The sequence below is a fragment of the Callorhinus ursinus genome, unplaced genomic scaffold, assembly GCF_003265705.2.
Source record: "Callorhinus ursinus isolate GAN/ISIS: 27379988/994484 unplaced genomic scaffold, GSC_fseal_2.0 scaffold6, whole genome shotgun sequence".
NCBI lineage: Eukaryota > Metazoa > Chordata > Mammalia > Carnivora > Otariidae > Callorhinus > Callorhinus ursinus.
The window spans coordinates 5,878,667-5,903,159 of NW_027397068.1; the positions used below are offsets into that span (position 1 = coordinate 5,878,667).

Below are 24,493 nucleotides of genomic sequence, written 5' to 3' on the forward strand. Positions count from 1 at the left end.
AAGAATCCGGAGGAAGACAACTCAGGGAGAACGTTGGGTTGGGAGCCGGGGCACTTGCTGCTCACCATCTGCGCCGTGCGCAGTATCGAGCAGCTCCTGCCGTTCTTCAATGTGCTCAGCCAAGTCTTCAACAGCAAAGTCACCAGCCGATGTGCAGGACACTCAGGGAGCCCCATCCTCTACTCAAACACCTTCCCTAACAAGGACATGAAACTGGAAAACCACAAACCATTTTCCAGCAAAGCCAGGCAAAAAATAGAAGAGATGGTAGAAAAAGATTTTCTGGAAGGGGTGATAAAAACTTGAGGCATTACAAGTGGTTCCATTTAACTAGATGTAAATGTAATTATTTAAAACAAACATTGCTCCGAGTTGTATAGTTTCTTTTTTTCTTTTTTGTATGTAACAAAACACATTTCAGGTTGTATTTAATTTAAATATTTGTAAATAAGAGCAAATGTCTGAATGTGGCCTGAATCAAGTTTAAATATTGTTGGCTCATATTGATTATGGTGCCTGAGAGAGATCTATATATACATCTATAGTCCATTGTTTTACTGTCCTGAATTGTCTTAAACCTGCAAAATACACACTGCACATTTTTTGCTATTGGTTTCAGGCTTTGTTTAATTTAGATTTGTTGGGATCTTCTTTCTATTACCACATTCTAGTATCAGAATGGCGTCACTTTTCTGTCGGAGGCATGGTAAGGTATGACCATTAGTTTTCTCCCGCATGCCTTCACTAAGAGGAGTAAAGAATAACTGGAGCCTGGGCCATGCATCCTCCTAAATGTAGCATGAGCATTTCAACCTCCGTACAGAGTAGAGATGCACAGTCTCCATCTCACACCTCTGAATTCCTGGTGATGTTCCTTGAAGAGGTAAGTCATTTAAGAATCATTCTAAAAATTGTTTGTATAAAAGTCTTCTCCACCCTCCCCATCCGTATCAACAATGGTGAATCCTGTAAAACAGCAAGTGTGGCTAGGTAACGGCGATGGAAAAAGACACTCCAAGGAGCTGATAATAAGGTTTACTTTTCCAGCAGCCCTCATGAATTTTCCCTGCATGTATTAGAAAGTTAATGACTGAATCACATAGTGAAGCCCAGGTACTTTACATTAGTGAGACTGAAATTCGGTAAGTTTTGCTTTTTAAAAACTAAATTTAACAAGTATAAGGCTTACCTACTTCTAAACAATTACTTATGGTAGTGTTTAAGAAAAACAATCTGTTCTAGAAGCAGTCTAGTAAGATGCACTGTAAACATTTTGATTACAAATGTGTTTGAACCTGTCACCATAATGGCAGTACTATTTTGTAAAAAACTTTTTAAAAACCCAGTTTCTCATGAACATAAAAAATTGTCTTCAGAAACCTGGTTGGGGTGTTTCTCCAACTCCTCCAGCCAGCTGAAATACTGCCAAGCTCACTGCATGAGCAAGGCTATCCGCATTTTCCTGCAAATTACATGAAAGGAGATTAGATGAGAACTAGCATCAACTCTGAGGGAAGGGGAAGGAGCTTCTTTTGTTTCAACATATCAAATGAAAAATTTTCTTTTTTTCAATCTTTCAGTAACAAATTCCAAGACTCTGAGAAGAATTTGAGTTTTCCATTTATTTAAGGCAGGTGAGTCCTTAACTGATTTTACAATCTAATTTGATTATTCCCAAACTCTGAATAATTCAATAAAACCTACTCCTTAAAAGCAAGGCCACAACTGGCCTAAGAGTAAGTAACCGTTCAGGTCCCAGATGGCCTCTCCCCGTCCACCAGGGATTTTTATTCACTATATTCTGGGATGGCCTAAGCTTCTGCCAAAAAGCTGCCAGCTCCCTTATAAAATGCCTCCTTCTGACTGCCTGTTATCAGGGTTTAAGATGATGGTGTGTGAAGAGGGCAAATTTTAAAAGTCCAGACCATGAGGTCTTTACCTTATCAGGAGAATAGCAGCAGAGGGCAAGGCTGTCTAAAGGAAATTACTTTAAAAAACAAAAGTCCAGAGACAAAGGGGTGCCTGGGTGACTCAATCAGTTGAGCATCTGACTCTTGGTTTCCGCTCAGGTCATGATCTTGGGGTCCTGAGATCCAGCCCCACATCCAGCTCCGTGCGGAGTCTGCTTGGCTTTCACCCTCTGCTCCTCTCCCCCCGCCCACTTGTACACACTGTCTGTCTCTCTCAAATAAACAAAGTCCAGAGACAAAGATGAATTTCAATCAGCATGGCTGATGGTACCAGTTAATTTAAACATGGACCGCAAAGCTGGTTGTTTTCATAAAGCAGCAGGATTATGTTTTTAAAGGAGGGGAAAAAAGGATAATCCACTTCAGGCCACATAAGGCAAACCAAGTCTCTATTTGTTATTCATACCATAGCTAGAAATAGGGCAGTTTCAGGAAGTCTGTAGTAAATCAAAAGAAAAATATCTGGGGAAATAAACTAAGTGCATCTAATTTTGTTCAACTACTGATGAAAATAATTTTGTAGTATTAATAAGAACCTAAAAATCTGCATAAACAAATCTCAGACATTAAACCCTTAATTATCAGTGAGACTGCAACACTATTAAAATAGTTTTTCTCTCCTGCCACCAACCCCACTACCCATGTTGTCAGACTCTCACTGCACATTTTTTCAATAGCACTGCCCCAGCTTACCTGCGAGTCCGCTTCTGCATATACTCGGACTATATCTTCCGTACCAGAAGGCCGGACAAAAGCTCGGGAAAGCTTGTACTTCTTCACCAGGTCATTGATGGCCTCCTGTAGTCCCGGAGGTGTAACTACTTGTCTTTCAGCATCAGTGGTGCTAATGACTTGCCTGTCTGCAACCTATGCAAAACATTTTGTATTTGTCACTATTACACTTCCTTTCAGAAGCCTGACCTCTTCAACGTAATTCCTACCGAAAGACTGTGGCCATTTCAATAGTAACAGACCTACATTTCAGCTTATTGTACCCCCAAGTGCAACACCGTCAGACAGTAAGGTACCAGAATAAGCACAGAATACAACTGCACTAAAATTTTATGGGGCGCCTGTGACTCTTGGTCTCAGCTCAGGTCATGATCTCAGGGTTGTGAGATCCAGCCCCGCATCATGCTCTGTGTGGAGTTGGCTTGAGATTCTCTCTCTCTCTCCCTCCACCCACTCACGAGCTCACACTTCTAATAAAATGTTTTAAAAAAAATTTTTACGATTTTTATTTCTGACAAAATCAAGGTTAATTTCAGTTGTACAGCTTCTTTCTTCAATATCTAAAGAATACCTCAAGCAAAAAAGATACCATTTCCACACTGTCTTATAGTTACCACTAAAATAGCCAGTAAGTACTGTAGGCCTTAAGTCACTGATCAAATAACCCTAAGTATTTTTATAAAGTGGAAAGTGGCAACCAGTTATGTAAGAGGGTCATGATAAAAATTGCCTAAATATGCCAAAAACTAATCTGAACAATCAGTAGCCATTTGTGTGAACTTGGGCCTTACTACCTGTTAATTATCTTTCACAAATGTGCACAATGGCGTATAGATATCAATTAACATTTCTATGAAATGCCTTTAAAAAAAAATTATCTCCTACTTTGCAGCATCTAGCCCCAGGAAAGTACTATATGAACCAAGAATCACGCAAAGGGAATATTTTCACTCAAAATGATAGGCTATCAGGATTGCTTCAAAATAACATGGGGGATATGGTGAAGGACAATAGCTGAAATCTGTTGAAGCTGAGTTTTGTTCTCCCCACACTTCTGTGTTTTAAATTTTCCATAATAAAATCTTCATTATAAATAATATGTATCACCTTTTCTTTAAAGTTTGTAAAGTGAATACTTCTCAAACAATTGAATGGTTATGCCATAATTTTTAAGATGTGACAAAACACAGATGATATAAGGCATTTTCTGTGCAATATACGTACATAATGAACTATGACACAAAGGAACTACTTTCACATAGAGATTGGAGATAATAATACATTTTAATTTTCAGAAAAGAAGTAGTTTTAAAATCTCGCTCCCACCTTAACTTTGAGCTGTCTGTTTGGGAGATCTGTATAAAGAGCATCCCACTGCTGTACAGTCAGGCCCTTCAGAATCAAGATTGCCTCAATCACCAGCATGTCAGAAATAGCATCACCAGCTGCCTACGAGACACAATGGAAGAAAGTACTTTAATGCCAGCAAAGCTTGGATAAGAATGCTCTGTCTTAGAAAACCAATCACAGTATCCTGTGCTTCCTCCCTGCCCCCACACGGGATTATTAAACTGGAGTGGATGGAGAAATAAGGGAATGGAAGACCATAATGAGTTAAACAAAGAACACTGAAACTAGCTCTTAAGAAACTTGCCTCTAATCTTCATTATAAATTAGACTGGATAACTCTTAAGGTTCCAGCATTAACATTCTATGATTCAAATTTTCCTTTATAACTAGCTCCCTTTTGAGATATTTATTACCATGACAATGGAAGGCATCATGCATGGTAAAGTGGTATAAGACACACCTGAAGTTAGATCCATACTCTTCACTTAGTAGCTCCGAGCTCTTTGTTTCTTCATTTATGAAATGGGAATTATAATAACCCCCTCCCTGTGTTATTACAAGGATTACACAATGAGGTATGTCAAGTGCCTCGTATGTGCAAGATACTCAAATATTAGTTCCATCGCTTTTCCTAGTCCCACTCTTTGCTTGCTCTTCCATTGCCATATTGTAGACTCCAATCTCAACGATGCAACACATATATATAGACTCAATAGCTGAATCTTGCCTCTAGGTGCAAGCAACTCATTATACTTAAAAATTTTCATCATAAAACGTAGGGGGAAGGAAGCACATCAATGTTTTATCACCGCATTTCAGTGTAAATCTCAACTGTATATACATACCACTGTGGCAAGGAAGCTGCCAGGACTTTTCTACTTTAATGTCTTATTCAGGCGTGCCTGGGTGGCTCAGTCAGTTAAGCATCTGACTTCGGCTCAGGTCATGATCTCAGGGTCCTGGGATCGGGCTCCCTGCTCCCTGGGAGTCTGCTTCTCCCTCTCTCTTTTCCCCCAGCATACTATTCTACCTTCTGAATAATGTAAAAGTAACCAAGAGCCTGCCACCCCACCAGCTCTGACCTGGTTAAACAAGTCAATAACATTTTCAAGCATCTTAGCAGCTTCCCTTTTCTTATCTTCTAATTCTTTTGCTAGTTGTTTTATCTTTGTTTCAGCAGCTTTACTAAACAGTACCTGTAATGAAAGCATAAAACACAAAGTCACAAACCACTATCCATGCCCCAGGCACCCTAGCTAAACCACTTTTGAAACTCAAAATGAATCCGGAAAAACTGAGGGGAAAAATAATAGCAGCCGTCGAATGAATGAAATTAACAAGATCGAATCAGTACCCAAACGATATTACAGGGGGAGGGGGGATTCATTTATAAATTATGACACTGGTTATCAAAATTTAAAGAGCTGATTACAAAGAAAGTACCACCCTGGCAGAGGCAAAGTACATGAGTTCATTATGTCTGCCCCTCGGCCAGCTCCATCTGTCCTGTGCCACCAGATTCTTTAAGCCTGTGTCCATTTTACTTGGAAGAATATATAATTTAACATAAGTAGTGCAGTTTTCTTATCCTAAAAATTTAAAGGATATAAGCTAGGTAAAAGTAGAAAGCGGTTCATCATATTTATCACATTATGGCAAACAGTACCATGGATATTATATATATCATGTTCCTCAAGATTCCTGTCATTTTTAAAATTCTTTGGCCATGATTTTAGTGCCTTCCAAGGCTCAATACTACAGTCAGCACTTGATGAAATAGATGTTTGTTGGTAAACTAAAATACACTGGCCAGTTTTTGCCGGAACACAGCCACACCCACTCACTCAACCCTATACCAGCAACAGCGACCTTACGGCCCAAAGACTAGAATATTTATTATCTGCCCTCTAAAATCATTTATCAACCTCTGCATTAATTAGATTACTGAAGTTATATTTTAACTGCATTTCCTAAGAAGTTATTTTTCTTACGTTCAAGGCCTCTAGAAGCCAGCTCGGAATTAATGAGGAAAATAATCTGACCTAGATAACATTTTCTGTTGGCCACCTCCAATCCATTTATGAAATGAGGTGAGATATAAAAACGTTTTAAAAAAAAAAACCTTATGAATATACTGAAAGCCACATAATACACTTCAAAATAGTGAATTTTAAGGTATGTGAACTATATCTCAAACTTTTTAAACATTCTACCTACAGAAAGCCCCCTAAAAATTTTATATGCTTATTGCTAATTACATTCATTTCTAGTTGTTCATAACTTAATTCTCAGGCATTCCAACACTTCAATTCACCAAAGCTACTGAACTTTCCTTGTACCACCTGTGGCCCGTTCAAAGAAAAGATTTTAAACAATATATAGATGATCTGCTTGTAAAAAAAGAACTGCATATTTTTTTTTAAGAAACTAAGACTCATCTCTTCATACTCAAAGATCATTATCAATCTAAAAGAAAACCAGTTTCACAACACATAAGAATATAGTATGTTAACCAAATAATCTTATTCTACCATCATACTGATCATTTCAACAAAGGGGGGTATAACCTATTGCCATCCAGATACAGAACTCCCATCATTAAAAAACGTCCAGCTAAAGCCGGTTGTAGCTGATTAAAAAAACTTACCGTGCCATGCCCATTTGCTTCAAAATAAACTCCAATGTCAAACTCTTGAGCCTTGTGGTGCAAATGTTTTACACCAGTTTTAGTACAATAGACAGACACCTATAACATATATTTAAAGAAACACAACAGCAGTTATTCAATGGGCAGATATTATGTACCTACTCTCCCAAGGATACAATAGGGAACAAACCTCCTGGAGCTAGCTAGTGAGGAAGACAAGCAATTAAAATACAAAGTGGTATCAGTATGCGGGAGAGAAGGCAGTAGAGAAGCCCACAGCCAAGGAAAAAGCAAGAGAGAGAGAGTGTGTCCCCTGATAAGATAATGAAAGATTCCAAGTGGGAGAGTGATATGATCTAACTGCAGAAAGCTCAATTAGCTACAGTGTGGAGAGTGGCTTACAGTAGGGGTCTGCAAGCTTTTACCACAAAAGGCCAGATGATAAATATTTTAGGGTGTACAGACCATATGATAGAGATCATATCACAACGGCTCACTTCTGCCACTAGTATAAAAGCAACCACAGATGATAACGGCAACAAATGAGCATGGTTGTATTCCAATAAAACCATAAACACGTGGCAGGCTGGATTTAGTCCACAGGCCCCTGTCTGCCATCCCCTGGCTTAGAAGGGTCAAAGAGATTGGTTAGGAGGTTTCTAGGACTAATCCCATTAAGAAATTAGAGTGGTAAGACTAGCAACACTGGGCGGCCCAAGTCTTGGAGAGATCTGAACGAGAAGAGTGGTTAAGACTGATCGCAGCAGAACTACCGAGGAGACCAAGATCAAGTCAGATCAGCATTTGACTGGATTTAAAAGACCTCAGGAAAGGCTAGAGCTCAAAATACTTCATCCACCCAGAGGAGAATGGGTTGATGATTAACAGTTTCTGGTGCATTCAGTTTCTTAAACAGGGCATTTTACCTATAAAAATTTTTTAAGACAGAACATGAGAAAATACTAAAACGATAACTCAAGTACTGAGAATAATCCTCATGAACAGCAGGCCACTGGGCCAGATGGAGTGCCGAGGGCGTTTACTGCAACCTTCTACTTAGGTCACAAACTAGCAGCCTCCTGATGTGTTTTATTTTGCCTACCTATCTCTTTGGAATTTCGCATCAATTGCCAAGACTAAAAAAGTAGGAGGTTCACATAAAAATTCAGATTTTCAGCTTCTCTTGAAGAATCTGACTAAAGGAGACAGCAGTGGGCCTGGCGGGCACTGTTCCTAGTCCTTATACCCCTGCTGTTCTTACCTCACCTATTATACCAGAATTTGACTTTGCCATTCTTGCTTAAAAAAGAATGAAAAGGTACCAAAAACTAGTAAAATGCAGCAGTCTGAAAAAGGATACACAAAAGTTGGAAAATAATACACTAGCTAGTGAGAAAAAGAGAAAGACAAACATCTAATTTTGGCCATGGACCCTCTAACTCACTCTTAGAGCAGGTGATGTAGTATAGAGGATGGTCAGTCATCTGGTGGATGTTGGGGGAAAAAATAAGATACAAAACTAGTAACAGATTCCAACCTCAGACCAAACTTGCCCTGTGAGCCTGAACAGGTCCTATCCCGTGGGCGCGTCTCCCAGAGTCCAACCTCAGCAAGAATGTCCTACCTTCGACAACTGATCAAAGTCCTCACGCTGTACCATCCCCCAGGTAATATCTAATCACCCAGCCTGCCTTCAGGAGTTCAGGTAGATTTAGCCAGAATCCTCCCTGACCCCTGATGACTGCTCAGTAATTTTCCATCTAATGACCCCCTCCCCCTTTGCTCCTTGGCTCCAAAATCTCCACTTTTCCTTGCTGTATTAGTTGAGCCCAGTCTGTCTCCCACACTGTGAAACCCCAAAGCAATAGTCCCTATGCCTACTGAATAGGCCCACTTCTCAAGAAGACTGCACAGGACCATTTGTCACACACTGTCTTAAATGTGCCTGATAACTGTGGTGGCAGTGTTTAGTCCTTACCAAAAGAATAATAAAACCTCTCATATCTCTATAACAAGTAGATAAGTGGCTGGTTCCAAGCTCTAACTAACGGAAACTCTCAGGAGCCTGGGAGACAGGGGTGCTATCTTCCCTTAAGATTACATTTCAATGAGGGGACTCCAGACCCTTATGGAAAACATTCCCGAGCTATAAAACTTGCTTAGCCTTTAAAAAGATTTACATTCACTATAAAGGAGGCAGAGAAAGAATTTATAAGTTTTCTAAAAGAAATGCTCTAAAAAAAGGGAGGGGGGAGAATCTCTCTTCACATCAGGGACAATATTTTTTTCCTATGTTTGATTTCTACTTACCCTTAAATGGACAACAGCTCAGTTTCATGTATTACAACCTATTCACTTATATGAGGGCATTGTTTTCCTCACAGAAATATCTTAGAATATATTAAGAAGCTACCAGAAAATTGAAATGGTTCAATACCTTCATAACTTCTTCAAGATACCGTGTTGAACTTCCATTTGCATACGCAGTTTGCACAACACCAATATTCAAACTTTCTCCAATCTAGATAAAAATAATAATTGCCTGGCCATCAAAAGTAATGACACTAACTACAAAAGCAAACATATAATGAGAGTTCTAAAGGATGACAAAATCATCGCCTAGGTCAGCTGTGTCTCAGTTTATGCAATAAATGCCTAAAGTGAAAATTTACATGAATGCCAGAAAAAAAGCTAAAATACTTTTGAGCATTAAAAAGTATTTAACTGAATTCTCAAAGTATATCTTTCCCAATATTATAATAATTACTTCTCATTACGTTCTATATGTAAAGCTGGCCTAGGATTTCCAAAAAAGCAAAACAGAATAAACCTCTCTCACATGATTAGGCATATTATAACACAGTAAATATAGCTCTCAGAAGATGAGATTTTCTGTTTAAACTTGAGGCTTTGGGACTGATAATGGGAACTCTCATTAAAGTGTCAGTTATGAAGAAACCAAAACTTCACAAAGCTTCAAATCACAAACTCTGCCAGTATAAGAAAAGAGTACTACCTTCAGGTTCCAAATGCCCCATGTTGAAATGACTAAAATTACCGTATCTTCTTGTATTTTCTGGCCACAAAGGTAAGGAACTCTGTAAGAATAGTGCCTCTGAGACATTCAAATGCCTGTTAGTCACCAGTAAGTCTTGTTTTAAAGGGCAGTCGATCACCCCACCATACCTCCAACAGGAGCTCTTTAAGGAAACTGCTAATTAGTGTTGCTATCTTGTCTCCATCTATGAGATGAAAGTGACCATCTACATCAAGGTAGTAATAAACAATTCTGTCTGCATCTCCATCAAAGGAACAGCATCTTTCATTAGACTTCATTTCCATTCCTAGCACACAGAATTTTAAAATGCATTTCAGTCATAGAAATGGGAATAAACCTCCATATAAAAGTTTTTTCTCTTACATTGGTTACAAAGGAAAAATATTTCACTAAAGTATGATCATAACTGGCCTTGTGGTACTTAAAAAATTATCCTTCTAAATAAAAGCCAATGTCTTAATCTTTAAATAGTATAAAGGTTTATTGGTCGTTTTTACAGGGTAAATTCTTTCACAGCTAACTGGAAAAGAATTCTATGCTGAAACTTGATGTAATATTAAAATAAAGTTCTGTTTTATAAGCCAGTTGGTTTGGCAAAACAGGTTCCCATATAGTTTTTTCAAAGCTACAGATATTTGTGAATGCAACTGACCTAGTACTATGACGTCCTTTATATATAAAAAATAATCAGCAATAGGGGCGCCTGGGTGGCTCAGTTGGTTAAGTGTCTGCCTTCAGCTCAGGCCATGGTCCCAGGGTCCTGGGATTGAACCCCACGTCAGGCTTCCTGCTCAGCGGCAGCCTGCTTCTCCCTCTCCTCCCCGCTTGTGATCTCTCTCGCTATCTCTGTCACTCTCCCTCTCAAATAAATGAAATCTTTAAAAAAATAATAATAATCAGCAATAGATGAGGTATGTGCTTTAATTCTAATAAAAATGATTTTTATTTGTTCACACCATCAGTAACAAGAAACATTGGTAACTAAGAGCAAAGAATTATAAACTGTGAGAGAAATATGGCTTGTGTAATTTGCATAAAGCTATCAAAACCTCAGCAACTGTCATGTCAAACTTATTAGAAAATTCTGCTGTTCCTTAGCCATGACAGCAGCAGGTGGACAAATCCAACATGAGACTTCCGTGAGGAATATGAACATAAGGTTGACTACAGGGCATAACACAAGCTTCAGGAAAGTGAGAGGGCCTATGCTTTTGTGCATATTGTAGCCTGTGATGTGGGGCCGCCAGCGCAAGAGTCAAGAAAGAATTCTTGAGGCATTTTAAAGTCCAAAAATGTGCTTCTATTATAGCAGGGGACAGGATCCATACCAGAAAGAGCTGCACTGTGATGGTGAGGAGTGACTGATTATATACTTTTAAGTTTGCGAGGAGGAGTGATTAGAGAGAAGGGAAGTTTCTAAGGAATTTCTCCATGCTGAAAGTGAGGTTTACAGGACCTTGGAGGTCTGGTTATTGTCAAGATAAGGTTGCTTTTAGTCTCTATTAATAAACATCAACATGAAAGCAGCCATAAGTTCCTTGAGGTATGTCACACTCTGCATGTCTCAGGTATGAGTGGGCTACAAGTTGTAAAGAGATTAATTTTAGCTACATTTCTCATGCCTTTGTTCTCCTTACCAGTGCCTAGAGCAAAGGAGAGGAAGAGCTCCACATTCAGTGAATGGACAGAACCAAACTGTCAGTAAAGGTCGAAACAAGCAATTCAATAAAAAGTTCAAACTGGTTGATTCAACTAAAAATTTAACTGCTTACTACAGTGAGGCAGGACCATATAAATGAGAGAGCTGACTGGATGAGGTCTGTGGAGTTCTGTCTGAAGTGGGCAGGAGCCACTCCACGGCAGCTGATTACTGCCATGTGAGAATGGACATTTTCTGATTTTGGTAAAAAGAAGCCAGAGTTTCTAATATTTAAGTGAAATCACGGAGTTTTTAAATGGCGACAATTAAACACACACACAGCAGACCAAACAAAACACATCTGCAAGCCAAGCGTGGCCCACCCGCTAACAATTTAGTATCTGCAATGCAGTTAAATACAGAACACCTCTTAGTACAACTACAGTCTACAGAAGTTTTCCTCTAATATACCGACTGTGGAGAACAGTGATTTTTGCAGACAATTATAATTAAGCAGAGTTGCATTCCCTTTCCATAGTGTGTCTAATTCAGATAAGGTGAAAAATGCTACTTACTATTGCTGTCCTTTAGATCAATGATTCTCAAAGTGTGGTCCCAGGAGACCAGCACCATTAAGGAAGGCTGGGTACTTGAGAAATGCAAGTCCTTACCATACCTAAATCCTACCCCAGAGACCTACAGAATCAGAGACTCTAGAGCAGGACCAGGAATCTGTGCTAACAAGCCCCCCAGGTGATTCTCATGCATGCTACAGTTCGAGATTCACAGCTCTAAACACCAGCTTCTGATTTTCCTTCCCCCACCCCCACACGGTAGGAGTCGTGTGACTTACGGCAGAGAGCAGACCACGTTCTAAATGGCACTGACGAGTAAGGAGACGCCCAGATGTCTCAAGCAGCAGTGCCAGGACTAGCTGCATGACTCAACTCACTTGGCCACTCTGTCTGGAAATAAGACTGGTTTCCAAAAGCTCTAAAAACAAATTTTCTACATACCCTGTGGAGGCTTCTGATGACTTTTCACAAAGTCAGCCCCACATAAATGGTTGAGTTTCCCTTTGGTTCCATCATTAAACAGCTGAACTGACAGACCCTGGGAAATGTAGTGTTCCATTTCTCTCAGCTTCAGGGCCCCTATGCCGTTGGCACAGTCAACCTTAAGTGATCTATATTCATCTCCACTGCAGAAAGCCTTAAAAGGAAAACACACATGGAAGAAAAATTTCAAGTTATAAAAGAGTGAAGCATAAGGCAAATATAGGTATATGTAAACATCTTCCATTGTTTCAGTTAACTCATCTATTTTAACCTGGGAAACAAAAGGGTACACACATTCAGGTGAAAATTGTAGAAAACCAAAGTAAAATTTAAAAACCTTTAAAAACTTTTTTTTGGACACTGACACTAGAACAGTTTCACTGATGGAATAACTTATGGTAATGGAGCTTTGTCAAAATTTAGCCTCAGTTAAGCAGGGTCCCTTCAAAATAATACTATAGCCTATATTACATGACAGGCATTCAAATGTGGGAATAATTATATAGACGGATGAGCAGAATGACACCTGTCATTCTCTTCACAGCATGTAACACCACTGGGCAGATCTGGGTTTTTCCTTGTCAGTCTCCTCCCTGGCCCATCCTCACTTCAGAATATAAATTCTATGAGAACAAGGGCTTTGTTGGGTTAACAACATGCATTCAGTATCTGTTGGTCAAATTAATTATACCCCCCCAAATCTTTCTCAACCTGGTTTAAGAAGCTAATCTACCCAGGAGATAAAATCTTTCTCAGCAGTAGACACTTCAAGTATCACGCCAATAGCACCTAACATTAACCCTATGAGAAAATTCATCTGAATGAATATGAAACCACAAGAACCCCATGTTTTCTCTCCCAATTATCTCAGAATGTACTACGTGCCTTGCCAAGTAAATGCCAACAGATATTTAGCAAGATACAAGGGTCAAACCTTGTGGTGCCCTAGAAAGAAAAAGGAAATACACTGCATTTTTGGAAAAAAGGAGGAGTGACAAACTATCTAATTAAGATAAATTATTCAACTGATGTTACTCATTTGCTTAAACTCTAACCATGTTCAAGAGATTTTCACCTGTTTGGTAAGCTCCATAAAGGCCTTAGAGAGTTTCTCATAGTAACCTTCTATGGTTGCCTTTCCATATTGGCCACTGGTATTTCGACAGTACACCATGTAGTGTAGCTGGGGTGTTGTTAACAAGCCGTAATCTGTCAGAGAAATACAAAAAGCAATTTGTCACATTTCTTAATAAAGAAAAAAAAGTTTAAATGGATTGATACCATATGAATTTGACAGATCTTCCTTAAAAAAAAGACATCTCAGAAAACTAAAATGCTAACTTCCAAACTATTCAGAAATATGCATAAATATCCACTGAAATCATTACAAGTAACTGTTACATTATGATGTTGTGATTTATAATAAGAAATAGAGATTTGGTCTCTGTCTCCATTCCTGGCAGGGCTTCTAACCTTTAGAATTTCTAAGCGATGAGAGCAAGGAATTGTCTTTTGTTATGCTAATGAGATGACGAGGACCGCTCCTAGACAGGGCCAGGTTGGTTGCCAGGGAAACCAACCATGTGATTAAAGAGTTGAAACTTTTCAGACCTCTCCCTTATTCCTGGGCCCCCTGCCACTCCAGGGAGAGAAAAGGACTAGAGATTGTGTTCAAATAGCAATGGCCAATCACTTAATTGATCGTGCCTATGTAATGAAGCCTCCATAAAAACCCAAAAGGATGGGGTTTGCGTTGATAAACGTGTGCAGACTGGGGGGAGTGGCTGCCCAGACAGAGAGCACGGGAGCTCCATGCCCCTTCCCACATACCTTGCCCTGTGCAGCTCTTCCAGCTGGCTGCTCCTGAGTTTTATCCTTTATCATAAACCAGTAATCTGGAAGTAAAATGTTTCTGAGTTCTGTGAGCCCTTTAGCACACTACTCAAACCAAGGAGGAGGTCGTCAGAAGCTCAGGTGACTGGATTCTGAAATGGGGGAAGGGGAGGAGACATGGCACTGAGCCCTTTACCTGTGGGATCTGACCCTACCTCTAGGTAGATAATGTCAGAGAATTAAGTTAATTGTTTGGTAGTGTTAGAAAAAAACACACATTTAATATGGATAGGTAACATAAAAAGAGAATATAGAAAAATAACTGAGTTCTATTTCCAACAACACTGCAACTATTTAATTCAGATGCACCGTACTCCTGAAAACAACTAAAAATGCTAGATAAAAGAAAAATCTCTTTTAAAAAAGCATCGCTGTGCCAACAAGTTACAGAGGACTAAGGCCAAAACCTCTGTGAAGACAGAATTCCAAAATTTGAGCTCTGGGAAGCCAGTGTGGCTTTGAGGGCATTCCTCTAAAGCAGAAATTAACCTACCACTTTTGGTGCAAAAAAAATCCTTGCTGACTTAAGATGGGAAGGAAACCCAGTAGAAGACCAGCCCCTCATGAAGCTGAAGCCTCAAAGAACTATTCTTCAGTGCAAGGCTGAGTCAGAAGTGAATGAGCTCCAAGTGCCCACTCCTAGGAGATTTGTCTTGACATCAAGAAGAGCAGGAGATAACCCATCCCTGAAGAGCTGTCACCAGAAGCACAGGCCTCGCCTGGATTTCTGGCCCAAATCACATAACCAAGAACTCCCATCAAGAAACTTGTCATCCACCCGTCAGGTAGCACCCCCAGGCACCCAGCAAAAGCAATAACCAAACTTTGCCACAGAAATAGGCCTTCACCGTAAACCTCAAAAATGTCCCACAAATAATTTCCCAAGAAAAACAAACTGCTTATAGTCAAAAATAGCAAACCACACAAGAAAAGCACCAAAAGCAAGAGCAAGAAACAGGAGAAATAGCAGAGATGACCAATATCCAATAAATATTCTGTAACTAAATCCATCAGAGGTCTTCAAAGTCAAGCACATGAGTTAGGACTAGAGACAAAAAGTCATTTAAGCTACTGAGCCCCGCAGGTATACAATGGAAATGGTATTTTATGAAGGCAACCACGGCTCTGATACAAGATTCGGAAAGAAGGAGAGGGAGGAGTTCAAAGTGGATCAGCACTTAACCTAGTTCGATGGAGGTGTATAAGGAGAGGAAAACAATATTCCAAAAGACTTACTCAAGTAAGTAATCTTTACTACAACGTTGGGATGTTATGACTTGTGCTTACTTCCCTGACCTTATCTACTAGCTTCCCCCATTCTCCCTATGCTGTGGCTACATTAACCTTTCATTTCCTCAAGAACACTAAGCTGAAGAGAGAAATGACGGAAAGGTCCAAAAAAAAAAAAAATTACTCTCACGTTTTTCTAGATTAAAACATTAGAACAGTGATGGTTCTAGAGCTAGAATGACAGTGCAAAAGGTGAAGCATTCTGAGGACAGTATAAACAACACTGTTACACCAGGTGAAGCTGGAGTAAGGGCAGACCACCTAAGTGGAGACCTCACTTAGCCTAGTGCTTTACAAATTGCAGACCTGAGCCCATCAGGGATCATGGAATCCACTTAGTAAGACACAACCAGCATCTCTGCATTTTTTTTTTTTTAAATAACACAGATGAATGCACGTTGTGCAGTGTGGGTATTATTTACTGATACTTTTGTGTCAGTTACACACACAGGTACATATACACACATCATGATACAAAATGGGTTCCTTACTTTAATTTGTGAGCGGCATGAAATAGACTCCCTGGAGGGTTGTATACAGCAGGCAGTCAAAATGTTTGATGGGGGCGCCTGGGTGGCTCAGTCGTTAAGCGTCTGCCTTCGGCTCAGGTCATGATCCCAGGGTGCTGGGATCGAGCCCTACATCGGGCTCCCTGCTCGGCGGGAAGCCTGCTTCTCCCTCTCCCACTCCCCCTGCTTGTGTTCCCTCTCTCGCTGTGTCTTTCTCTGTCAAATACATAAATAAAATCTTTCAAAAAAAAAAAAGTTTGATGAACTAATAAAAAATTAAACTATACATAGCTGGAGCTTTGGCAGTAAAGATGATCATTCAAAAATCAAGCAGAATGAAAGAGAGAAATAAGGAACACCCATATGAAGAGAGTGAACCCACAAAGACCGATAAGAAATAGTGGCCAAGAAAGTCGAAGCTGCAAGAAAGAAAGGAAGAGGTCACAGTGTGAAGAGCTATCAAGACAGCAACTGAAATAAAAACTTCAAAATATAAATTCTGAAAGTTATTTTTAGGTCACAGATCCCTCTGAGTATCTGACGAAAGCAGTAACTCCTCTCCCGAGAAAAGTGCGTGTGCTGGTTGGTAACACTCTGCACACTGTTATCAAGAGATCAACCAGGTCCCTGCAGCTTAACCACACATTTCCCAGGGAGCCCTGGGCCCCAGGCTAAGAATCCCCACTTTATAATAGCCACTGGATTTGGCAATTAGAATTCAGGTGAGTGTTGAGAGAGACACTTCACTGAAGGGGCAAGGACGGAGACTTTGCCTGCAGTGGGCTAAGTAATGAGTTGAAGAGCAGAGAAGTAAGCTCCTGGAACAGGCCAAATTAACTCTGAAGGACGAGCAGAGCACAGAGGAGCTGGAAAGGAGGTTAAAGAAGTCTTTAAAATGAGAAACTAGGGAGATACTAGGGAAATTCACCTCCAAGCAAAATGGAGTCACTGCATTCACAAGGGGCATGACTGATGTGAGAGCAGGATTCTAGTCTCCATTTTCCTGCATGTAGTTCTTCATTTGCTAAAATAGGAAAAACTACCTGTCAAAACTTAAAATCAGATTATAAGCAGGCCAAAGATATTTTCCACCACTATTCGATAGGTAACAGCTGATTCCACATGTGATCAGCTATTTGGGAATACATGATATTGACAAAAGCTCCCCAGAATGAACACCTTCAAGTTAACATCAAAGGTTTTTATTTCAGGAAATTTGGCCTTACTAAAGAAAGTTAAGATCAGTATTTCTTATATATAATCTCCTATAGCTAAAACAAAATATGCACACCCAGAAAAAATTTTTAACTTTTTAAATTTAAAAAGCTAGTATTTTATACCTAGAAGTTCATTTTTTTAAAGATTTATTTATTTGGGGCACCTGGGTGGTTCAGTCATTAAGCATCTGCCTTCGGCTCAGGTCATGATCCCAGGATCCTGGGATCGAGCCCCTCATCGGGCTCCCTCCTCAGCGGGAAGCCGGCTTCTCCCTCTCCCACTCCCCCTGCTTGCGTTCCCTCTCTATCAAATAAATAAATAAAATCTTTAAAAAAAAAAAGATTTATTTATGAGAGAGAAAGAGGTAGAGAGAGCGCATGCTCGTGCAAATGGGGGGAAGGGCAAAGGAAGAGAATCTTTAAGCAGACTCCTCACTGAGTGTGGAACCCAATAAACGGCTCTATCCCAGGACCCATGAGATCCTGGCCTGAGCTGAAAACAAGTGTCTGACGCTTAGCCACCCAGGTGCCCCCGTACCTGGAAGTTCATTTTTAAAAAAGTTATTTTATCTGTACTTTCAAACTTTTCTAAAATAAATGGTACTACTTTTACAACTTTCTTAAAAGTTTTTTAAGTTTTTTAAAGTTTAATTTACAACTCAGGATAGCTACATACCATGGAATTGACCTCCTAAAACAGTCACACCATCTATTACAGACTGTGAAAGTTTCTCGCTGCTGGGCCTAGAAAAGAAAAGGAAGAAAATAACACATCCCATTCTGAAACCAAGAGTTGCTAGTTCTGAAAGCAAATGCTACAAATTTCAGGATAATAGGTTCACTGTATTTGAACTGAAACCTGTAAAGTCTGAAAACTGCAGAGATAATAGAGGTATAGAGTATAAGCATTTTCCAGCAGCCTTTCACAATACATTTCCTGGAAAGAGTTTGGCTTTTAAATGAATTTAGAAAACAAATATAAAAATACACTAACTACACCATACCCAAAAACCTTTTCAAGTTTGACTGTAACACCATATACAACACCTAAAAATAGTAGCAATAAATACTGAATGCAAACACTTTGCATAATGCAGTACTGGGTATTAAACTACCAAGGATACAGAACCTATTTTTCATTTGAAAAAGTCAGAACAAATTATCTATCTGAAAATAAAGTAGATCATTATAACTGCCTTGTAGAAAATGATGTTCTATATCATTTAAACTAGTTAATCGGTAAGAGGCAATTACATGTGGGATGGCTTTACTGTAGGATAATAATTTGTTTCAGAACATAAGTCACTAGGCTATTTCTGATACTTACAAATCCACAATCAGTGGTATTTAGAAGTCTCTCTGGTAACACATTAAGGATAAAACACCAGACATTGTCCTAATGTCCTATCATTAAGACTATGACTAGAAATTTCCTTTAGAAAGAATCTCTAAAATGAAATCTTAAAGAGAATGCTTCTGTTTCAAAGTACACTTTTAATCTAACATTTTACAATAATATCTTTTTGTAAAGGAAGGCAAAAGCTGCCAAATATGACAAGTAGCCCTCTCTTGTCCACGGTTTCACTGGCCATGGTTTCAGTTACCTTCTGACATACTGTCAGGTCAACAGGAACCTAACACTACATCACAATGCCTACATTGACCTCATATCCTCTCTCACACAGGTATTTTATCATCTCACATCATCACAAGAAAGACAAGAGGGAGTACAGTACAATAAGGTATTTTGAGAGAGAGACTACACTCACGTAACTTTATTATAGTATGTTGTTACAATTGTTCCACTTTATTATTATTTATTGTTGATCTCCTACTGTGTTTAACTTATATATTAATCTTTATCATAGGGGCACCTGGGTGGCTCAGTCAATGTTAAGCATCTGGACTCTTGATTTTGGCTCAGGTCATGATCTCGGGGTCCTGAGATCAAGCCCCACCTTAGGCTCAGCGCTGGGCACAGAGTCTGCCTGGGCTTCTGTCTCTCCCTGCCCCCTGCTCCTCCCCCCATTCATGCTCTCTCTCTCAAATAAATAAATAAAATCTTTAAAAATTAATCTTTATCATAATTATGTATGTATAGAGAAAAACATGGTATATAGAGTTCGGTACTATCTATGGTTTCAGGCATCCACTGGGGGTCTTGGAATGTATCCCCGGCAGATAAGGGGCAGGGGGAGCTACTGTATGTGAAATAATATATTGTTAATGTTTTCCAGTGAACTCCAGCATGGGAAAATGATATAAATATATGAACCAACAATAATGTAGATTATGAGGTAAATCTCTATAAATATTGAATTACAATCACGTGTTCTTACTTTATAGGAGAAAATAGTAAATCTATAGAAGTAAAGGGGTGGGAGACATACGTTAAGTACTTCTCTCAGGTCAGGAAATAGGTATTTTGCATACATTATCTCATGTAATCCTCACAAAAGCCCTGAGTTGGGCTTTAACATCAACATTTTATAGATGGGCATATGGAAGCTCCAAAGGTTAAGTAACCTACCCAGTCATACAGTGTTAGAGTTGGGGTTCAGACTCCAAAACCCCTAAGATGCAGGAGCGGATTACCACCTCCATCCTATTAAAAATAAAAAGGCCAGGTAGGTGGAGGAGCCTCTTAGTTCCACTTAATTCTTTCAATTTATCATGGGTACTAGAACTAATGCAATCGTTTAGGTCCAGTTCACAAAGCTGCTTTCACCAGTAACTCTGATGGTCACCTGGTATCTCTACCAATCACTACGAAGGCATCTTGGTGCAGATTCACAGCTGCTTTCACACTGATGTCCATCAACACTCTCAGCATCTCGTGTTCCTCGGCATTTGCCAAACAGGTAGCATGTTCCTCCCAGGATGGTGCCAACATTTCACCCAAAGGATCAACCAATTTTACCCCATTGTCTTCCTTAAAAAAAAAGCAAACAGTAAGTCATCTGTGCATATTCACAAGGGTGAGTTGAGGAAGTAAACTCAAGCTGTTTTCCCCTAAAAAAGACACTGATGGGTGAGTGGCTTTACCTGTGACCGTATGGAATGCCAGGCACTGGACTAGGTGTTTTATATAAATCCTCATAACAAACATCAATCCTACTAATGATGCTATTCTTACTCCAATCTTACTTTGGAAAAAAAAAAAAACAGATTCAGAGCAAGTAATCTGCTTATGTTCATACAGTATCAGTGCTGCTATTAAAATATCAAGTCTACATGACTCTTAAACCCACCAGCCACTATGCTACACTAGTTTTTTAAAAAGGCTGTCATCTGTGCATTCACCAACAATTACATGACCAGGGCACAAATGGAGTAGAATGAAGGCACCGAGAGATCCTCCTCACTATGACACTGGACTCTTTTAAGAACATACTGGCCAATATATCGACCAGTAGGTGACAAAAGCTGAAAACTGACTCCCAATTCTGTTCTGCTCAAATTTTGGGGAAGAAATAAAGTGTAGTTCAGAGTGAATGTCAACTGAAGGAAACAGTTCAGTATTGTTTTAAGAAGTAATTCTAGACCTAGCAATAAATATAGGCTTCAGCCCACAAGTCATTAACTGTGGTGATTTAGACATTCAGACACTTACACATTTATAATGATCCACATTTACAAGCTGGACAAGCAATGTCCTCTTGTGTGGGGGGAAGAGGAGGTTATAATCCTTCACAGACCTACATAGCTTTAACTTGCTGCTGATTTAGCTACAAAGGCAAAAGTCTCATGCTCTTACAATCAAACAGAGGCATGTTATTCAAACCACATATTAGTGAGCTACAGGCAATACATAATAAAACAGTTAAACTATGTCAAAAAGAATACTTTGCTAAAAAAATTGGGGGGCACCTGGGTGGCCCAGTTGGTTGAGGGTCCAACTCTTGGTTTCGGCTCAGGTTATGATCTCAGGGTCATGGGATCAGGATCAAGCCCCACATCAGGCCCTGCGCTCAGCTGGGAGTCTGCCTGAGAGTCTCTCTCTCCCTCTCTCTCTGCCTCTCCCTGGCTCACACACTCTCTCGCTCTAAAATAAATAAATATATCTTAAAAAAAAAAAGTAATTCTCATAACACTAGAATCATCAGGCCTCATCAATAATCTGCCCAAAGCTCACTTTTGTTTACGTGGAGCCACCTGTTTGGCTGTTCATTCAGAACAGGAAACTCTTCCCTAATATTCCCTAACTACAGAAAACGGGTCTGGGGTGCCTGGGTGGTTCAGTCAAGTGGCTGCCTTCGGCTCAAGTCACGATCTCAGGGTCCTGAGATCAAGCCCCACATCGGGCTCCCTGCTCAGTGGGGAGTCTGCTTCTCCCTCTCCCTCTGCTGCTCCCCCTGCTTGTGGTCTCTCGCTCATGTGCTCTCTCTCTCTCTCAAATGAATAAAATCGTTAAAAGAAAAAAGAAAAGAAAACCAGTCTAAAAAATTTTCAAAATGCACTAAATCTTTTCAAATGTTTGCCCTTCTCCCCACCTTGGCTCCAATCTCTCTAATCTCTACCAAATTAACATAAGTAATACTTTTTGTTACTTATACTGTCTCAATACAACTAACTTGGAAGGACATTCTGTTATTTCTCTAATATGGACATAGTCCAAGAAATGACTCTCAATTTCATTCTCTCCACACCCTCTACAGTCATGAGCTAAATGAACACTCATCAAGAAAAAGCCATTTCAGGGGCGCCTGGGTGGCTCAGTCGGTTAAGCGTCTGACTCTTGATTTCAGCTCCGGTTGTGTGTAGTCTCAGGCTTGTGGGATCCAGCCTGGTGTCTGGCTCCACATTCAGTGATCAGTCTGCTTGGAATTCTCCCTCTCCCTCTGCCCCTTCCCTCGCATGCACTATCTCTCTCTCTAAAATAAATTAATCTTTAAGAAAAAGCCATTTCAAATCCAAAGGCACATACCGAGTAGGCACATTCCTAGAATTAGAATTTGTACTTGGGGTCAAACTGCTCAGACACTAAGATGTGTTATTGTAAATAAAGGTTTGCTTTATAAGAGCACTAAAGGCATTACCTCAGGATTATGTGATGCCGTTACCATGACTCCTATTGTAGACTTTGTCTGTTTTGACCTCAGGACAGCTAATAATCCCATGCGAAACATGACATGATCAAGATGTTCTGCTTTCGTTCGAAAGCCAGCGGTCCCATATTGAAGAACGAGTCCACTGGGTTTGGCATGTAATGCTGAGTATTCTCTAATAGCATCTAAATCCATGTCTACAAAATTAAGGAATATTTTTCAAGCATAAGAAATCTTTCAAGGGCCACTTGCTTCAAAAACTGCCACCTTAAACTAACAGGTCTGCCTCGTTCTGAACCCCAACAAAGAATGTTTGAGAAAGAAAAGAATGGTACAGGGGCGCCTGGGTGGCTCAGTCGTTAAGCGTCTGCCTTTGGCTCAGGTCATGATCCCAGGGTCCTGGGATTGAGCCCCCCATCGAGCCCTGCATGGGGCTCCTGCTCAGCAGGAAGCCTGCTTCTCCCTCTCCCACTCTCCCTGCTTGTGTTCCCTCTCTCACTGTGTCTCTCTCTGTCAAATACATAAATAAAATCTTTAAAAAAAAAAAAAAAAGAATGGTACAGTAAGTCCTGGTGGTAGGCATTACCTACAAGATCCTGCCCAATTTGCATCATCCCCTCCAGGGCAGATGGCAGATTACCCCAACTCATCTCTCATTTTGGCTCCAGGGCTATTCCTGGACACAGGGTGAACTTAAAATGGTCCACTCTCAACTAAAATGAAGATTCCACACATAGATTCACAGACTCCTACACAATCAAAGATTACCTCATTTCACAAATGGAAAAACTTAAGCTTGGGCCTCGGTTAAATAACCTAAATTTACATGGGTACCTGGTGACAGACTGGGGCCTAAGGTCATACTGTCAAATGGACTGGGACTACATATCCAAAATATCTGGGAAATCTGTTGGTTCTTTTGTTATTCCTCCCAGACCACAGAGACATACACCCAAAGGAAAAGCAAAGGACAACAGCCTCCTCTCCAAGACTGCCCAGACCTCCTAATGTTTCTTGCAGTGGATTTTTCTATTTTCATAAGGGAGGATCAGGACACCCTTCTAAATTAAGCTCTGAAAGTAACATCTTCTTTTTACCTTTAACTGGCCCCTAGCCCACTAGTACTTCCTTCTCTGGGATACTCCAATTTTAAGTGGAACTTGGGGTTTCCAACCTCAGTTGTATGTACTATTTATTCAATTCTTGGGTCAGTCCCATTCCCAGTTAGCCCAGAGATGAGCAGCAGTCCTATCTTGTTTTCTTCATTTTCTTTCATTGCTTCAGTGAACAAAAGTTAAAGGAAATGGTGAAAAAATTTTGCTTTTGTCCAGCTAGAAAAAACTGGTATTCAGCAAGCTAATTCAGTTTGGTCCAAAGTGATCAAATCTCTTTCACAAGCATGAATACACTTTGTTAAAAACTGACCATTCGGTAATATATCATGATTATTCATAAGGGCGTAAACCAGTCCTGTTAAATCCAGAAAATCTTTTTTAAAAAGAAAAAATGCTTCCACCCTTCAAAGCGTTTTCGGTCCTAAAACTACGTTCAATGAGGGCGCGAACACTTTTATTCAAAGCTTACAAGCCCAAACAGTGACCACTCTACAAGAATTGAGAGCATCCCCCTTCCCTCCATTCAATTATCAACCGCTTGCTTGTTCCGCTTTCCTTCCAGCCCCCAAATGGCTGCACGTTTCCCGGCTCTCAACCCTGAGCCACCACCCCCCGCTCCAGGCCTCTGGACCAGAACACCCAGCATGAGACCCTCGGGCCCGCTCGGAAGGCGCAGGGGCGGGTGTGTTCCGCGCGCGGTCCGTGGGTCAGTCCGCTAGCCTGCCCGCTAGCCTGCCCGCTAGCCTACCCGCAGCCCTTCGGTAGGCCGAACCCCTACGGACTGGAGAGTCCCATTCCCGTCGCCAAGCCTAAGGGCCCCACTCACCTCCGCCGGAGATTACCCCTCACCCCCACCTCACAGAGCAGCTAGCCCGCGGCGGCTCCTCCTACCTGACTGAAGCTCTCCGAACCCGCAGACGTGGCGCTGCGTGACTTCCGGCCCATCGCCACGCCCCCCGGCCAATCA

General features: G+C 40.4%; 2 protein-coding genes and 1 long non-coding RNA gene across 13 annotated transcripts in view; 2 read left to right on the plus strand and 1 right to left on the minus strand.

Moving 5' to 3' along the window:
* DOP1A (DOP1 leucine zipper like protein A) overlaps nucleotides 1–609 on the plus strand; it is a 108,269-nt gene extending 107,660 nt beyond the window's left edge. For all 9 annotated transcript variants that reach the window (XM_073893559.1, XM_073893561.1, XM_025861860.2 and 6 more), the window contains one exon: nucleotides 1–609. In XM_073893559.1, coding sequence (XP_073749660.1) covers nucleotides 1–306 — 306 coding nt within the window. In that variant the 3' untranslated portion in view covers nucleotides 307–609.
* PGM3 (phosphoglucomutase 3) lies at nucleotides 449–24,420 on the minus strand. Of its 3 annotated transcripts, none has more exons than XM_025861948.2 (13): nucleotides 24,353–24,420; nucleotides 22,403–22,608; nucleotides 20,111–20,295; nucleotides 18,040–18,107; nucleotides 13,530–13,663; nucleotides 12,413–12,608; nucleotides 9,886–10,043; nucleotides 9,137–9,220; nucleotides 6,700–6,798; nucleotides 5,135–5,248; nucleotides 4,029–4,151; nucleotides 2,664–2,837; nucleotides 449–1,462 (listed from the first exon to the last, which is right to left on the minus strand). In XM_025861948.2, exons 2-13 carry the CDS (start codon nucleotides 22,604–22,606, stop codon nucleotides 1,373–1,375), a joined length of 1,629 nt encoding a protein of 542 aa, XP_025717733.1. In that variant the 5' UTR covers nucleotides 22,607–22,608; nucleotides 24,353–24,420; the 3' UTR covers nucleotides 449–1,372. The 3 variants fall into 3 exon arrangements, with proteins under 3 accessions (XP_025717733.1, XP_025717723.2, XP_073749664.1); XM_025861938.2 differs by lacking the exon at nucleotides 24,353–24,420 and adding an exon at nucleotides 23,509–24,329; XM_073893563.1 differs by lacking the exon at nucleotides 22,403–22,608 and having other exon boundaries at nucleotides 24,353–24,414.
* On the plus strand, nucleotides 18,972–20,197 carry LOC141372959 (uncharacterized). The gene is made up of 3 exons (XR_012378490.1): nucleotides 18,972–19,105; nucleotides 19,601–19,660; nucleotides 20,067–20,197. It is a non-coding gene; the product is annotated as an uncharacterized lncRNA (long non-coding RNA).
* Nucleotides 24,421–24,493: the final 73 nt, after the last annotated feature.

Excerpts from the sequence above, each read along its gene's own strand:
- PGM3 (XM_025861948.2), bottom strand. The coding sequence starts at position 22,606 with ATGGATTTAGATGCTATTAGAGAATACTCAGCATTACATGCCAAACCC. Across the intron at positions 9,221-9,885 it reads TTAAAGAGCTCCTGTTGGAG|ATTGGAGAAAGTTTGAATAT; the intron begins GTATGGTGGGGT and ends ATTTTTATCTAG. Across the intron at positions 2,838-4,028 it reads ACAGACAGCTCAAAGTTAAG|GTTGCAGACAGGCAAGTCAT; the intron begins GTGGGAGCGAGA and ends TGTTTTGCATAG.